This window comes from Semicossyphus pulcher, unplaced genomic scaffold (genome assembly GCF_022749685.1).
Source record: "Semicossyphus pulcher isolate SPU_LCO1_2020_fin unplaced genomic scaffold, fSemPul1.0.p SCAF_2, whole genome shotgun sequence".
NCBI lineage: Eukaryota > Metazoa > Chordata > Actinopteri > Labriformes > Labridae > Semicossyphus > Semicossyphus pulcher.
Genome location: NW_027211693.1, coordinates 2,645,943 through 2,663,318, shown reverse-complemented (window position 1 = coordinate 2,663,318; position 17,376 = coordinate 2,645,943). Strand labels below are relative to the sequence as shown.

At 43.1% G+C, this 17,376-nt stretch overlaps 1 protein-coding gene across 1 annotated transcript in view; it reads right to left on the bottom strand.

Moving 5' to 3' along the window:
• Positions 1–17,376, bottom strand: part of polr2b (RNA polymerase II subunit B) — a 34,869-nt gene that overhangs the window by 5,280 nt on the left and 12,213 nt on the right. Inside the window, exons 11-21 of the mRNA XM_069669442.1 lie at positions 17,056–17,199; positions 16,718–16,857; positions 16,289–16,400; positions 15,899–16,053; positions 14,069–14,267; positions 13,597–13,765; positions 12,099–12,195; positions 11,435–11,529; positions 10,996–11,246; positions 10,793–10,882; positions 9,534–9,641 (exon numbers count right to left, since the gene is read on the bottom strand). Of these exons, the coding sequence (XP_069525543.1) occupies positions 9,534–9,641; positions 10,793–10,882; positions 10,996–11,246; positions 11,435–11,529; positions 12,099–12,195; positions 13,597–13,765; positions 14,069–14,267; positions 15,899–16,053; positions 16,289–16,400; positions 16,718–16,857; positions 17,056–17,199 (1,560 nt within the window). The remainder of the gene's footprint in view (positions 1–9,533; positions 9,642–10,792; positions 10,883–10,995; positions 11,247–11,434; positions 11,530–12,098; positions 12,196–13,596; positions 13,766–14,068; positions 14,268–15,898; positions 16,054–16,288; positions 16,401–16,717; positions 16,858–17,055; positions 17,200–17,376) is intronic.

The window sequence follows — 17,376 nt, the reverse complement described above, 5'->3', positions numbered from 1 at the left end:
CATCCCTTTTTCTGTGAGCGTGCACAGAACCTGAAGCAGAAAGCCTGTGTTAACAGATACATCATCTGTCATCTCTAACTGTCATCTCTGTCATCTCTAACTGTCATCTCTCTCATCTCTAACTGTCATCTCTGTAACCTCAAACTGCCATCTCTAACTGTCATCTCTGTCATCTCTAACTGTCATCTCTCTCATCTCTAACTGTCATCTCTGTAACCTCAAACTGCCATCTCTAACTGTCACCTCAAACTGCCATCTCTGTAACCTCAAACTGCCATCTCTAACTGTCATCTCTGTCATCTCTAACTGTCATCTCTCTCATCTCTAACTGTCATCTCTGTAACCTCAAACTGCCATCTCTAACTGTCACCTCAAACTGCCATCTCTGTAACCTCAAACTGTCATCTCTAACTGTCATCTCTGTAACCTCAAACTGCCATCTCTAACCGTCACCTCTAACTGCCATCTCTGTAACCTCAAACTGCCATCTCTAACTGTCATCTCTAACCGTCACCTCTAACTGTCATCTTTGTCATCTCTAACCGTCACCTCTAACTGTCATCTCTAACTGTCACCTCTAACTGTCACCTCTAACTGTAATCTCTAACTGTCATCTCTAACTGTCACATCTAACTGTCATCTCTAACTGTCATCTCTAACTGTCATCTCTAACTGTCACCTCTAACTGTCATCTTTGTCATCTCTAACCGTCACCTCTAACTGTCATCTCTAACTGTCACCTCTAACTGTCACCTCTAACTGTAATCTCTAACCGTCACCTCTGTCACCTCTAACTGTCACCTCTAACTGTCATCTTTGTCATCTCTAACCGTCACCTCTAACTGTCATCTCTAACTGTCACCTCTAACTGTCATCTCTAACTGTATTCTCTGTCACCTCTAACTGTAACCTCTATTTGTCACCTCAGTTTGTCACCTCTAATTGTCACCTCTAACTGTCATCTCTCACTGTAACCTCTTTCATCTCTGTAACCTCTAACTGTCCCCTCTAACTGTCACCTCTAACCGTCATCTCTGTCATCTCTAACTGTCACCTCTAACCGTCATCTCTGTCATCTCTAACTGTCACCTCTAACTGTCACCTCTGTCCCCTCTAACTGTAATCTCTGTCACCTCTAACTGTAATCTCTGTCACCTCTAACCGTCATCTCTGTCATCTCTAACTGTCACCTCTAACTGTCACCTCTAACTGTCACCTCTGTCCCCTCTAACTTTCACCTCTGTCCCCTCTAACTTTCACCTCTGTCCCCTCTAACTTTCACCTCTAACCGTCATCTCTGTCACCTCTAACTGTAATCTCTGTCACCTCTAACTGTAATCTCTGTCGCCTCTAACTGTAATCTCTGTCACCTCTAACTGTCACCTCTGTCATCTCTAACTGTCACCTCTAACTGTCACCTCTGTCCCCTCTAACTGTAATCTCTGTCACCTCTAACTGTAATCTCTGTCACCTCTAACCGTCATCTCTGTCATCTCTAACTGTCACCTCTAACTGTCACCTCTAACTGTCATCTTTGTCATCTCTAACCGTCACCTCTAACTGTCACCTCTAACTGTCATCTCTAACTGTCATCTCTAACTGTCATCTCTAACCGTCACCTCTAACTGTCATCTCTAACTGTCATCTCTAACTGTCACCTCTAACTGTCACCTCTAACTGTAATCTCTGTCACCTCTAACTGTCACCTCTAACTGTCATCTCTGTCACCTCTAACTGTCACCTCTAACTGTATTCTCTGTCACCTCTAACTGTAACCTCTATTTGTCACCTCAGTTTGTCACCTGTTTGTCACCTCTAATTGTCACCTCTAACTGTCATCTCTCACTGTAACCTCTTTCATCTCTGTAACCTCTAACTGTCCCCTCTAACTGTCCCCTCTAACTGTCACCTCTAACCGTCATCTCTGTCATCTCTAACTGTCACCTCTAACCGTCATCTCTGTCATCTCTAACTGTCACCTCTAACTGTCACCTCTAACTGTCACCTCTGTCCCCTCTAACTGTAATCTCTGTCACCTCTAACTGTAATCTCTGTCACCTCTAACCGTCATCTCTGTCATCTCTAACTGTCACCTCTAACTGTCACCTCTAACTGTCACCTCTGTCCCCTCTAACTTTCACCTCTGTCCCCTCTAACTGTAATCTCTGTCACCTCTAACTGTAATCTCTGTCACCTCTAACCGTCATCTCTGTCATCTCTAACTGTCACCTCTAACTGTCACCTCTAACTGTCACCTCTGTCCCCTCTAACTTTCACCTCTGTCCCCTCTAACTTTCACCTCTGTCCCCTCTAACTTTCACCTCTAACCGTCATCTCTGTCACCTCTAACTGTAATCTCTGTCACCTCTAACTGTAATCTCTGTCGCCTCTAACTGTAATCTCTGTCACCTCTAACTGTCACCTCTGTCATCTCTAACTGTCACCTCTAACTGTCACCTCTGTCCCCTCTAACTGTAATCTCTGTCACCTCTAACTGTAATCTCTGTCACCTCTAACCGTCATCTCTGTCATCTCTAACTGTCACCTCTAACTGTCATCTCTAACTGTCACCTCTAACTGTCACCTCTAACTGTAATCTCTGTCACCTCTAACTGTCACCTCTAACTGTCATCTCTGTCACCTCTAACTGTCACCTCTAACTGTATTCTCTGTCACCTCTAACTGTAACCTCTATTTGTCACCTCAGTTTGTCACCTGTTTGTCACCTCTAATTGTCACCTCTAACTGTCATCTCTCACTGTAACCTCTTTCATCTCTGTAACCTCTAACTGTCCCCTCTAACTGTCCCCTCTAACTGTCACCTCTAACCGTCATCTCTGTCATCTCTAACTGTCACCTCTAACCGTCATCTCTGTCATCTCTAACTGTCACCTCTAACTGTCACCTCTAACTGTCACCTCTGTCCCCTCTAACTGTAATCTCTGTCACCTCTAACTGTAATCTCTGTCACCTCTAACCGTCATCTCTGTCATCTCTAACTGTCACCTCTAACTGTCACCTCTGTCCCCTCTAACTTTCACCTCTGTCCCCTCTAACTTTCACCTCTAACCGTCATCTCTGTCACCTCTAACTGTCATCTCTGTCACCTCTAACTGTAATCTCTGTCGCCTCTAACTGTAATCTCTGTCACCTCTAACTGTCACCTCTGTCATCTCTAACTGTCACCTCTAACTGTCACCTCTAACTGTCATCTTTGTCATCTCTAACCGTCACCTCTAACCGTCACCTCTAACTGTCACCTCTAACTGTCATCTCTAACTGTCATCTCTAACTGTCACCTCTAACTGTCATCTCTAACTGTCATCTCTAACTGTCACCTCTAACTGTCATCTCTAACTGTCATCTCTAACTGTCACCTCTAACTGTCACCTCTAACTGTAATCTCTGTCACCTCTAACTGTCACCTCTAACTGTCATCTCTGTCACCTCTAACTGTCACCTCTAACTGTATTCTCTGTCACCTCTAACTGTAACCTCTATTTGTCACCTCAGTTTGTCACCTGTTTGTCACCTCTAATTGTCACCTCTAACTGTCATCTCTCACTGTAACCTCTTTCATCTCTGTAACCTCTAACTGTCCCCTCTAACTGTCCCCTCTAACTGTCACCTCTAACCGTCATCTCTGTCATCTCTAACTGTCACCTCTAACCGTCATCTCTGTCATCTCTAACTGTCACCTCTAACTGTCACCTCTGTCCCCTCTAACTGTAATCTCTGTCACCTCTAACTGTAATCTCTGTCACCTCTAACCGTCATCTCTGTCATCTCTAACTGTCACCTCTAACCGTCATCTCTGTCATCTCTAACTTTCACCTCTAACTGTCACCTCTGTCCCCTCTAACTGTAATCTCTGTCACCTCTAACTGTAATCTCTGTCACCTCTAACCGTCATCTCTGTCATCTCTAACTGTCACCTCTAACTGTCACCTCTAACTGTCACCTCTAACTTTCACCTCTGTCCCCTCTAACTTTCACCTCTAACTGTCACCTCTAACTGTCACCTCTAACTGTCACCTCTGTCCCCTCTAACTTTCACCTCTGTCCCCTCTAACTGTCACCTCTGTCCCCTCTAACTTTCACCTCTGTCCCCTCTAACTTTCACCTCTGTCCCCTCTAACTGTCACCTCTAACTGTCACCTCTGTCCCCTCTAACTTTCACCTCTGTCCCCTCTAACTTTCACCTCTGTCCCCTCTAACTGTCACCTCTAACTGTCACCTCTAACTGTCACCTCTGTCCCCTCTAACTTTCACCTCTGTCCCCTCTAACTGTCACCTCTGTCCCCTCTAACTTTCACCTCTGTCCCCTCTAACTTTCACCTCTAACCGTCATCTCTGTCACCTCTAACTGTAATCTCTGTCACCTCTAACTGTCATCTCTCACTGTAACCTCTTTCATCTCTGTAACCTCTAACTGTCCCCTCTAACTGTCACCTCTAACCGTCATCTCTGTCATCTCTAACTGTCACCTCTAACCGTCATCTCTGTCATCTCTAACTGTCACCTCTAACTGTCACCTCTGTCCCCTCTAACTGTAATCTCTGTCACCTCTAACTGTAATCTCTGTCACCTCTAACCGTCATCTCTGTCATCTCTAACTGTCACCTCTAACTGTCACCTCTAACTGTCACCTCTGTCCCCTCTAACTTTCACCTCTGTCCCCTCTAACTTTCACCTCTGTCCCCTCTAACTTTCACCTCTGTCCCCTCTAACTTTCACCTCTAACCGTCATCTCTGTCACCTCTAACTGTAATCTCTGTCACCTCTAACTGTAATCTCTGTCGCCTCTAACTGTAATCTCTGTCACCTCTAACTGTCACCTCTGTCATCTCTAACTGTCACCTCTAACTGTCACCTCTGTCCCCTCTAACTGTAATCTCTGTCACCTCTAACTGTAATCTCTGTCACCTCTAACCGTCATCTCTGTCATCTCTAACTGTCACCTCTAACTGTCACCTCTAACTGTCATCTTTGTCATCTCTAACCGTCACCTCTAACTGTCACCTCTAACTGTCATCTCTAACTGTCATCTCTAACTGTCACCTCTAACTGTCATCTCTAACTGTCACCTCTAACTGTCATCTCTAACTGTCATCTCTAACTGTCACCTCTAACTGTCACCTCTAACTGTAATCTCTGTCACCTCTAACTGTCACCTCTAACTGTCATCTCTGTCACCTCTAACTGTCACCTCTAACTGTATTCTCTGTCACCTCTAACTGTAACCTCTATTTGTCACCTCAGTTTGTCACCTGTTTGTCACCTCTAATTGTCACCTCTAACTGTCATCTCTCACTGTAACCTCTTTCATCTCTGTAACCTCTAACTGTCCCCTCTAACTGTCCCCTCTAACTGTCACCTCTAACCGTCATCTCTGTCATCTCTAACTGTCACCTCTAACCGTCATCTCTGTCATCTCTAACTGTCACCTCTAACTGTCACCTCTAACTGTCACCTCTGTCCCCTCTAACTGTAATCTCTGTCACCTCTAACTGTAATCTCTGTCACCTCTAACCGTCATCTCTGTCATCTCTAACTGTCACCTCTAACTGTCACCTCTAACTGTCACCTCTGTCCCCTCTAACTTTCACCTCTGTCCCCTCTAACTGTAATCTCTGTCACCTCTAACTGTAATCTCTGTCACCTCTAACCGTCATCTCTGTCATCTCTAACTGTCACCTCTAACTGTCATCTCTAACTGTCACCTCTAACTGTCACCTCTAACTGTCACCTCTAACTGTCACCTCTGTCCCCTCTAACTTTCACCTCTGTCCCCTCTAACTTTCACCTCTGTCCCCTCTAACTTTCACCTCTAACCGTCATCTCTGTCACCTCTAACTGTAATCTCTGTCACCTCTAACTGTAATCTCTGTCGCCTCTAACTGTAATCTCTGTCACCTCTAACTGTCACCTCTGTCATCTCTAACTGTCACCTCTAACTGTCACCTCTGTCCCCTCTAACTGTAATCTCTGTCACCTCTAACTGTAATCTCTGTCACCTCTAACCGTCATCTCTGTCATCTCTAACTGTCACCTCTAACTGTCATCTCTAACTGTCACCTCTAACTGTCACCTCTAACTGTAATCTCTGTCACCTCTAACTGTCACCTCTAACTGTCATCTCTGTCACCTCTAACTGTCACCTCTAACTGTATTCTCTGTCACCTCTAACTGTAACCTCTATTTGTCACCTCAGTTTGTCACCTGTTTGTCACCTCTAATTGTCACCTCTAACTGTCATCTCTCACTGTAACCTCTTTCATCTCTGTAACCTCTAACTGTCCCCTCTAACTGTCCCCTCTAACTGTCACCTCTAACCGTCATCTCTGTCATCTCTAACTGTCACCTCTAACCGTCATCTCTGTCATCTCTAACTGTCACCTCTAACTGTCACCTCTAACTGTCACCTCTGTCCCCTCTAACTGTAATCTCTGTCACCTCTAACTGTAATCTCTGTCACCTCTAACCGTCATCTCTGTCATCTCTAACTGTCACCTCTAACTGTCACCTCTAACTGTCACCTCTGTCCCCTCTAACTTTCACCTCTGTCCCCTCTAACTTTCACCTCTAACCGTCATCTCTGTCACCTCTAACTGTCATCTCTGTCACCTCTAACTGTAATCTCTGTCGCCTCTAACTGTAATCTCTGTCACCTCTAACTGTCACCTCTGTCATCTCTAACTGTCACCTCTAACTGTCACCTCTAACTGTCATCTTTGTCATCTCTAACCGTCACCTCTAACCGTCACCTCTAACTGTCACCTCTAACTGTCATCTCTAACTGTCATCTCTAACTGTCACCTCTAACTGTCATCTCTAACTGTCATCTCTAACTGTCACCTCTAACTGTCATCTCTAACTGTCATCTCTAACTGTCACCTCTAACTGTCACCTCTAACTGTAATCTCTGTCACCTCTAACTGTCACCTCTAACTGTCATCTCTGTCACCTCTAACTGTCACCTCTAACTGTATTCTCTGTCACCTCTAACTGTAACCTCTATTTGTCACCTCAGTTTGTCACCTGTTTGTCACCTCTAATTGTCACCTCTAACTGTCATCTCTCACTGTAACCTCTTTCATCTCTGTAACCTCTAACTGTCCCCTCTAACTGTCCCCTCTAACTGTCACCTCTAACCGTCATCTCTGTCATCTCTAACTGTCACCTCTAACCGTCATCTCTGTCATCTCTAACTGTCACCTCTAACTGTCACCTCTGTCCCCTCTAACTGTAATCTCTGTCACCTCTAACTGTAATCTCTGTCACCTCTAACCGTCATCTCTGTCATCTCTAACTGTCACCTCTAACCGTCATCTCTGTCATCTCTAACTTTCACCTCTAACTGTCACCTCTGTCCCCTCTAACTGTAATCTCTGTCACCTCTAACTGTAATCTCTGTCACCTCTAACCGTCATCTCTGTCATCTCTAACTGTCACCTCTAACTGTCACCTCTAACTGTCACCTCTGTCCCCTCTAACTTTCACCTCTGTCCCCTCTAACTTTCACCTCTGTCCCCTCTAACTTTCACCTCTAACTGTCACCTCTAACTGTCACCTCTAACTGTCACCTCTGTCCCCTCTAACTTTCACCTCTGTCCCCTCTAACTGTCACCTCTGTCCCCTCTAACTTTCACCTCTGTCCCCTCTAACTTTCACCTCTGTCCCCTCTAACTGTCACCTCTAACTGTCACCTCTAACTGTCACCTCTGTCCCCTCTAACTTTCACCTCTGTCCCCTCTAACTGTCACCTCTGTCCCCTCTAACTTTCACCTCTGTCCCCTCTAACTTTCACCTCTAACCGTCATCTCTGTCACCTCTAACTGTAATCTCTGTCACCTCTAACCGTCATCTCTGTCATCTCTAACTGTCACCTCTGTCCCCTCTAACTTTCACCTCTAACCGTCATCTCTGTCACCTCTAACTGTAATCTCTGTCACCTCTAACTGTAATCTCTGTCGCCTCTAACTGTCACCTCTGTCAGCTCTAACTGTCATCTCTAACTGTCACCTGTAACTGTACCCTCTGTCATCTCTGCCACCTTTAACTGTCACCTCTAACTGTACCCTCTGTCATCTCTGCCACCTCTCACTGTCACCTCTAACTGTACCCTCTGTCATCTCTGCCACCTCTCACTGTCACCTCTAACTGTACCCTCTGTCATCTCTGCCACCTCTAACTGTACCCTCTGTCATCTCTGCCACCTTTAACTGTCACCTCTAACTGTACCCTCTGTCATCTCTGCCACCTCTCACTGTCACCTCTAACTGTACCCTCTGTCATCTCTGCCACCTCTCACTGTCACCTCTAACTGTACCCTCTGTCATCTCTGCCACCTCTCACTGTCACCTCTAACTGTACCCTCTGTCATCTCTGCCACCTAACTGTAACCTGTAACTGTACCCTCTGTCATCTCTGTCACCTCTAACTGTCACCTCTCACTGTAACATCTAACTGTCATCTCTGTCATCTCTAACTGTCACTGTCTCTAACTGTAACATCTAACTGTCATCTCTGTTATCTCTGGCTGGTATCTCTGACTGGAGGCTCAGGCTTTGAGCTAGCTTACCTAAAGAAAGCCTGGGTATGTTGAACTGGCTTCATAGCATAGCATAGCCCTCTGTAAATACAACAAAAACAAAATGCATTTACAACATGTAAACACCTGTAAAAAAACCCTGCGAGTCAACAGGAAGGGTGATTATAATTACCTGTATGTGTCCGATTATCATTACCTACATGTTTCTGATTATTATTACCTGTTAGTTTCGGATTATTATTACCTTGTAGCGGGTTTGACTATATATAAAAAAGATGCAGGGTGCCAGTCAGAGTCGAGTCTGACAAATAATAATAATAAAGAACAAAAATAGTTTTGTCAAACCATACAAACAATAAATAAGCAAACAGTAATTAAATGCATTCCTGAAAAGCAAGAAGCCAAAAGAAAGAGCACAACCCAAAACAGCTTTCAAAATGTATTTACACCAGCGAACAAACAACACAGCAATAAATGTGAGCGGATGATGTGTGTAAATGTTCCACAGTCTCAGACTTTGATCCACTCCGGTGAAAGTCTGTTACGGGGTTTCCCACAAGCCCCACACTTCAGTCCAAACCGGTAACACATAACCAAAAACACAACTCAAACAATCCAGTCCGGCTTTTACCGCAGATACTCAGTCCAAAACAAGTAAGGAAATAAGCAACTGAAATAATAGCATCTCTCTTCACCGATCAACGAAAAAACTGTACGGTTTTCATTTCAGACTGTGCGGTGTTTTGGAAAGGTACGATTGGGTTATTGAATGATTGTGGGTGTTGCCTGTGGGAGACATGAATGAACAAAAGGAATAGTGGGCGGTGATGTTATTCGGACCAGATGGTTACAACCATGTTTCTGATTATTATTACCTCTATGTTATTATTGATTATCAGTATGTTTCTGATTATCATTACCTGTATGTTATTATTGATCATTATTACCTGTATATTATTAACAATTGATTAATTATCACCTTGCCCTGCAGGCACTCGATCAGATGGCCGACTGTCATTCTGGACGGGATGGCGTGAGGATTGATGATGATGTCAGGTGTTATTCCCTCGCAGGTGAAAGGCATGTCCTACAACACAGAACAGACGGACGTCTGATTATTAGGACAGAACCATCATTAACAGAGACGCTCAGCGTAGCACAGATTAGTGAACTTTACCATAAATGTACCAAAATGCCATTTTGATCGTCTTCCTCTCCCAGCAACATACTGAGATACAAACACATTAACCTGTTTACCTTTAAGGAGTAGTAGTAAGTGTGAGTTTACTACCTGAGGGGTGTAATACAAAGCTTGATCAGAGGGTAAGGACGGTCTGTTGAGCCTAAACTCAAGAGTTTTCCATGTCACAAAGCTGTCTCTCCTTTAACCTCTCTAGATCACCATGGTAACTTACTCGGCAAAGCTCACCTGGTCAGGACCAGGTTATGTTCAGAGTTCGGGCTTTAAATCGTCTGTAAAGCACAGTCCTGTCATTAATAACGTCCTGACGATGTTCTCTGTGGGTAATATAGCTCCTCAGCTGAAGTTATGTGTATAAGGAAACTTCTGGAACGTAACGTTACACATGTAGAGACACAGTACGAAGCAGTGCAGGAAAAGGTAGCACGTACTGTATGCATCGCATCACAGAGTTTATGCATTCAGTTAGTGATGAATATAACATGACCCCCCCTCCAGTCTCTCCCTTCTCGTTTTAACTGCTTCGGGTAAAATTAACACTTTAAATTTCAGCAGATCATTTTCGTTTAAGACACAGATAATGAAACTGCTGAGGTAGGTATTCATCACAGATTAAATCACATCAGTAAATTAATTTTAGGGCTATTTAGCCAAATACTAAATTTCCTTAATATTTTCATGAAGTGAAAGTACTCGACCTAGCTGTAAGTCCAGACTTTACTACTGAAATCATGTGTATCATTGTTACAGTGAGAGTTGTGCTGTGTGTAGTTGTTACATTACATTAGAACACACATTTGTCACATGACGCATAAAACGCCCCTTTTTCTGTGAGCGTGCTCAGAGCCTGAAGCAGAAAGTCTGCGTTAACAGAAACAGTTCATAACCACCTTCATGTAACCTCTTACCTCTAACGGTTATCTCTAACTGGTGCTTCAGGCTTTATAGAGCCAGCTTACGTAAAGAAAGCCAGGGTCTGTTGAAGTTGCTTAGTAGTATACCCCCTTTTACCTCCTGTGTGTTTACTTCCTGTTTACCTCTTGTCTGTATTGTATCCCACAGGTTCCTTTCTGTCCATGTCGGCTGGCAAATTTGTCCCCAATCTGAGGAATCCTGACTGAGCGCACCTGCAGGAAAGAGGAAGCAAAAAACAAAAAATAACAATCTTGTGTGTAACTTGCACTCTCAGGTGTCACCTTATCTAAGGTGTTCTGTCAGGTGTGGCGTGGCGTCCTCTCACCCTGATCTTGCAGAACTTGTAGCCCTCCTGGTTGAGTGTCACCATCACCTGGTCCACGATACCTGTCTCACTGGTTCTGAGAAAGGTGCTGCAGTCTCTCTTGGTGTAGCGTCGGTTGGTGCTGTCCAGCTCATCGTCGTTCTCCGGCAGCGTCACAGTCTTCCCGATGATCACGTCCTCGCCTGAGACCCGAACGCCAGGTGCTATGAGCCCGTCGTCATCCAGCTTGTCGTAGATGGCGTGTCTCATACCTGAGGAAGATTTTAATTTGTTCTCAATCTGTGATGTAAAATTAGCCCCTCCCACCACTGATGTCCAACTACTGTGATTTACTGATATTACACCTGAGATGACAGGTATTTCCATGCTGGAAAAAGCCCGGTAAAAGAACTGATAAGACTTTTCTGTTTGATATTCATGTTATTGTTTATTTTCCTACCCTGACAGGTTTCACGTGTTGGCTTCTCAAAGATTTCCTCCTGATCGAAACCTTTCTTAGACTCCTGCTCTTTGTAGGATCGATAGAACACCGACCTGCATGGAGACAGATAACTCAGGTTACATCTGCAACTAATAAACAGGCTCCATTAGTCACTAACATTTACCGTAAGATCTGGAATATAAGTCGCATCGGAACATAAGACAGTCTGTTTGCTAAAGCCATTTATTAATAAAAATGTAAGTTCCTTCAACACTTTCAATTTATTTTCATTTCAAACACATTCAAAACACACAAATCATACAGTAGCCTTCCATTTATTTTCACATGTTGAGTTTGCAATCCTGTTAGCTATCGGTCCAGTAGTTGAGCTCAGCCTACGGTAACATTGACTGTTGTGAGGATGACGGCTGCACTGGCGATCATGACGGTGCATGACTGTGACGAAGCTTTAGCTAGATTACAGCGCCATGGTCTGGGTAAAATACCATAACACAAGAAAATACCATTCTCTGCATTTTATACTGTTATATTGGTCGTACCGGTTTATAGGACGCAGCACACTTTTGAGATGAAAAATATTTGTATGTATGTTACTAAGTCTGGTTAAATCATTAACTAACTAACCAAGTAACTGGTAACCAGGTAGGAGTTCAAAACTAACCTGAAGAAACCGCGATCGACAGCTGACCGGTTCATGATCACAGAGTCCTCCTGGTTGTAGCCGGTGTACGAGGCGATGGCTACGATTGAGTTAATACCTGATGAACACAGGGAGTAGTTAGAGAACAGTTCTGCCTGACAGACCGCGAGCAGGGCAAAATACAACACGTAAACACCTCTGAGATCAGGTGAGTGTTTGTGTTTAGTCTAACAATACAGACTCACCTGAAAGATTCTGTGAGAAAAAAAAAAACCTGCTTAATCCTTCATATGCAAAATACAAACACCTGTGGAGCTCCAGTTTTACCTGTGTGTTACCTGTGAGAGTCATCAGTGTGTACAGGTGTATGTGATGCTGCGTTCCAGACAACTGGGAACTCGAGAACTTCCCAGCACCACCAAATGTAAATACAAAACATGGCCGACAGTGACGAACTGATGTTTCTTTACATCAATTTAACTCGTTTTTTTTGCATTTTTAACGTTTTCCAGGAAAAGTTTAGAGAAGAGGGAAAAAAGGAGATTATTTAAAGTAACCAGCTACTTTATCACATGCGGAACATGTTACTTGATGATAGTAGTTGTTTTTCAGTTAAATGCAGGCAAATATATATAACATTGCTTTTCAGTTGATAGTTTACCATAACGATGTGCCTCTCCTGGGTGCAGCCATTGTTGTGTGAGGTCAGAAATCTGATTCTCGTGAAGCTGGGGTAGATGAATCTGCTCCGAGTTCACAAGCAGGAACTCTGACTTTGAATGGCATTCCAGTGCAATCTTTCTAGTCGGAGGTCAGTAAAAACTCGACTTCCGAGTTGTCTGGAACGCAGCATTAGCCAAGTACAGGAGTAGTGCGGACAGGTGTGTGTTCCCTGTGAGAGTCATCAGTGTGTACAGGTGTGTGTTAGCCAAGTTCAGGAGTGTGGTGGACAGGTTCGTGGAGTGGTGTGGACTAAACCACCTTCAACTTAACGTCACAAAGACACACAGTTGGTGGTGGTGGACTTTAGGAGACGAAGGACCTACACCATGTGCACCTTCTGATAACACGTTGTATGATGTTCACCATGTGCAATAATACCTTTCTATATCTGGCTATATTATGTTCATTATGTACAATATTACTTTCCTGGCCATCTGCTTATTTATTCGTACCATGTGCAGCATCAGGAGCAATGTAATCTTTTCTTAATCATTGTGTATAATTACATTCTATATCATGTACTATCTTTAAATTCATAAACTTGTGCAATTGAAGCTCTTACTACGTAATAACTGTCAATTTAACTGCCACCATCACTTCCTGCCTACTTCTGTAAATAACTATTGTAATATAGTTTTTCTATCAGGCACTGTCTCTTTTGCATTAACCCATACACTTTATATTTTCACTTATATTTGAGTTGTTTTTTGTATTTCTCTGTTTTTCTTATAATTTCTTTTGGAAAGTTCAGTCTTATCTTACCTGCGAGAGTCATCAGTGTATACAGGTACGTTACCTGCGGGCAGCTCTCTGAAGCGTAGGTACTCCATTGACCGGGTGGTGACGAGTGGTTTCTGAGGGTAGTACAACACGTGAGCGAGCGTGTCCATCCGAACATGGAAGTTTGTGATGTAGACGCCCATGGCCTGTTTACCCATCGCAGACTGATAGGTATTCCTGGGAGACTGAACACAACAACAGGTGTAAACAGAGATAAGTACAGGTGTGTACAGATGTACATAGAATGTAAACAGATGAAAAAGAGTAAACAGGCATGTGCAGGTGTAAATAGTGACAGATGTTAGGTGTGGGTAATAAAACGTACACCTGTCTCTGATAGGTGATCTTCATTAACGTGTTTCTACGTTAGTTTTTATTATCTGGTTTTGAACCAGAAAACAGATTGTTTTTATTTTTTCTGGTTCCTGTTGATGCATTTTTAACCTGTCAGGTGAAGCATCACCTGTGATGTTTTATTTAGTTTGTACCTGGTTGTGGTCAGGGAAGGGGATGATGGACGCACACACTCCAAGGATCATGGATGGGTGGATCTCACAATGTGTGTAGGTGGAGCAGTAGGCCACGCCCTTCTCCTGGAGGTCATCAGGGGTCATGGCGAGCATCACCGTCTCCTCCTCCAGAGTGTCGATGTACTCCACCACACCGCTCGCCACCAAGTCCTGCCAGCTAACCACGCAAAAATACAAACAAACAAAAACAAAGAAAAAAACAAACAAACAAAAACATACACAGACATTAAAGATGTAAAAAACCCTAACCCTAACAACAAAGACTTCAATCAATTGTTTCATTTGCAGGTGACAAATATTTAGTGCTCAGGTAAAAGTTTGGAACAGCGTCTGGAGACGGTGGAGAGTGAACTGAATCTACGACAGATGTGGTTTGATGGTAAGTAATTATTGAATTAAAAAAAGTCAAGTCAAACTGAAGATTAACTATGTTGAAATAGAGAGGGTGTATGAAAATAAATTCTGGGTGATAATCGATCATAAACTTTGTTGGAAGCCATGTACAGATTATGTTAAATGTCAAATGTTAAACTTTATTTCCATATTATGTTAAACCAAGGAAATCCTAAATCAGAAGTCATTACACACACTGTTCACTTACAGCTCTGTGTATGATGCACAGTGTGGAGGTCTAACACTTACAAAACATACACTATTTCTATGTTCCAGTAATTGTAAATCAAACTACGATGAACCAACCAATGATTTATTTATTAAGTTCTAAGATCTCTCTCTAAGATTAAGTTGCACAAATAATTTACAAAGCACAAAATAACATCGGTGTCTGAATGGGCCTAGATCTGATTAGAGATTGGCACTTAGGCCTTTGCCATCAGTGTGTGTGAATGTGACACGTAGTGTAGTGATTTATATTTAAAGCAGAATCTGTCGAAGGGGTGAACCTGTGGAAGGTGACAAAAATGTATATAATTGATTGTTTTCTTTTTCTTTCTGTGAAATATTTTGGAAGTTCAGTTTTTTTTCTTTTTTGTAACAAATGTTTGAAACTTTGTTCTGGTGTTACTAAAACTTGGTTCAATGGTCTCCCAACAGAGGGGAGGCATCTACATCATGCATCTCACCTGTTCCTGTGTCTCACCTGTATCTGTGTCTCAGTTATTGTACCTGTCTCACCTGTAGTAGTTGTACTCAGTTACAGGTGAGATACAGGAATAACCACAGGTGAGACAGTGTCTCACCTGTGGTTATTGTTTATTTTAAAGTTTCCCCAAATCAATATGTATGAAGGGGTTTTCAAAGAAAATTAACAAATGGACAGAACAAATAAAGCCTGCAGGCACTAGGCTATCGTTGGGAAAGCAACATTCTTGCACGACTGTTACTAAACGGGCCTGATGCAGGTAATCTAGTTGAAAAAATAATTTTGTTATTTCCCCAAACTAGGATTCAGGAATGTCAAAACAATCAAAATAGACAAAAGAGCTAAGGAAACCCATATGGGCCTAAAAAGACCAGACCAGCATGCTTGGCTGATAATATATGCTGCTTTAGCAAGTCAAGAAAGGATCAGAATTAACCTGGGGAGTGCAATTCGACCTCTTTTAAAATCTAAAGAAAGGGCGTCGTCCCACCCTGATTGGCTATGAGGAGAATGCACCAAGCTGCTCTCAGTTGATCAGGAGCCAGCCCCCCACACCCCGAGCAACAGGTAAACTGAAGAACCCTCTAATCAACTTAGTAACTCAGCCAAAATTAAGTGGGAAAATGGAAACGATAGCAAGCACCAGAAAATGGGTGACCTATACCTCACCTGTACCTGTGTCTCACCTGTAGTTGTTGTACTCGCGCTCCTTCAGCTGGTCAATGTGTCGTCTCTTCAGCAGCAATTTTTGTTTCTCGACGATCAGCAGCGGTCGGCAGATTCGTCCGGCGTCTGTGTAGATTCTGATCTCTCGCTCTCTTATGTCTCTGATCATCGACACCTGAAACATTCAGACCCCCGAGTTCAGGTATCTCTCAGGTATATTGTTTAGGCTGGAGGTGTGTTAAGATTTGCTCCTCCCTGTGAGCTCTTTAAATCTTTAAAGAAACTTCTTCAGCAGTAGTTGAAATGTTTTTATAAAAACTCTGCTCAGTGTTGATTTTATGTTTAATTTTTCAGCTATTTTTCTCTCTTTGTTTGTTTGTTAGATAGAAAAACATCGGGCTCTTCGTTACCTCGGACACGATGATGTCCATCTGTCTGCGGAGTTTCCTCAGAGTGTTCATCAGCTGTTCAGGATCTTTGTGGATTCCGACCCAGCAGCCATTCACAAATATCTTTGTGGCACTAAAACATCAAAGTGAAAAGCAGAACTAAATATGAAGTCAGAGAATTGAGTTAAATAATTGATTAATGAATACTGGTGACATTTAACACCCAGTTTAAGTCTAAAAGAAAACAGTCTTTTTTTCTGGAGGCTTGGTTGAGCTGTTTTTGATTCAGGAAGTGATGCTGCCCCCTGCAGGTCAGTTTAAGAGATAACACAAAGAATGGACTTCAACAAAGAAAAACATTTGCCTGAGACAGAGATAAAAATGCTTTTTTCTGGTAAATGTTAAACTAAAGACAGTTTTTTCTGTGAAATGAAAAAGAGAAAGACAGACTCTGCGATGGCAGCAGGTGAGATCTCCTCCAGGTTCTCCATACTCCACTCCTCCAGAAACTCTAGGATGGGAGACGGCTGAGAGCCCACAGAGATGTAGGCCATGAGGGCCAAGTTCTTCACCAGACCCACAGCGTGGCCCTATGACACACAAACACATCAGCTGTTTGTTAACCGTGAATCAATATAAAGTTTAGTTTTAGATCATTTAGTGTTGAACATCCTGCAGACTTTACACTGAGACTCGTCTCGTTAATTGAACTGGATTCAGACTCTTAATTGTGATTTCAGATATTTTGTTTGTGTTTTAAAGTTTCTCAGCTCATCTGACGTTTTTACCTCGGGCGTCTCGGCCGGACACACCATCCCCCACAGCGTGTTGTGCAGCTGTCTGGGTTTAGCCAGTTTGCCGTCTCTGCCGATAGGAGAGTTGACTCGACGGAGGTGAGACAGAGTGGAAGCAAAGGTCAGACGGTTCAACACCTGAAAGCAGACGAATGGAAGACGCTGAACTCAGATCATCCTGAGGATCAACACAGCTAAAGAAAAGGTGAAAAACGTGCAGACTTAAGACTCAAACTGTTTCACCAACAAGATCAGCTTAATAGGTACTTTATCTGTGATCATCTGTGTTAAATATTTAGTCAGCTGTCCTTAATC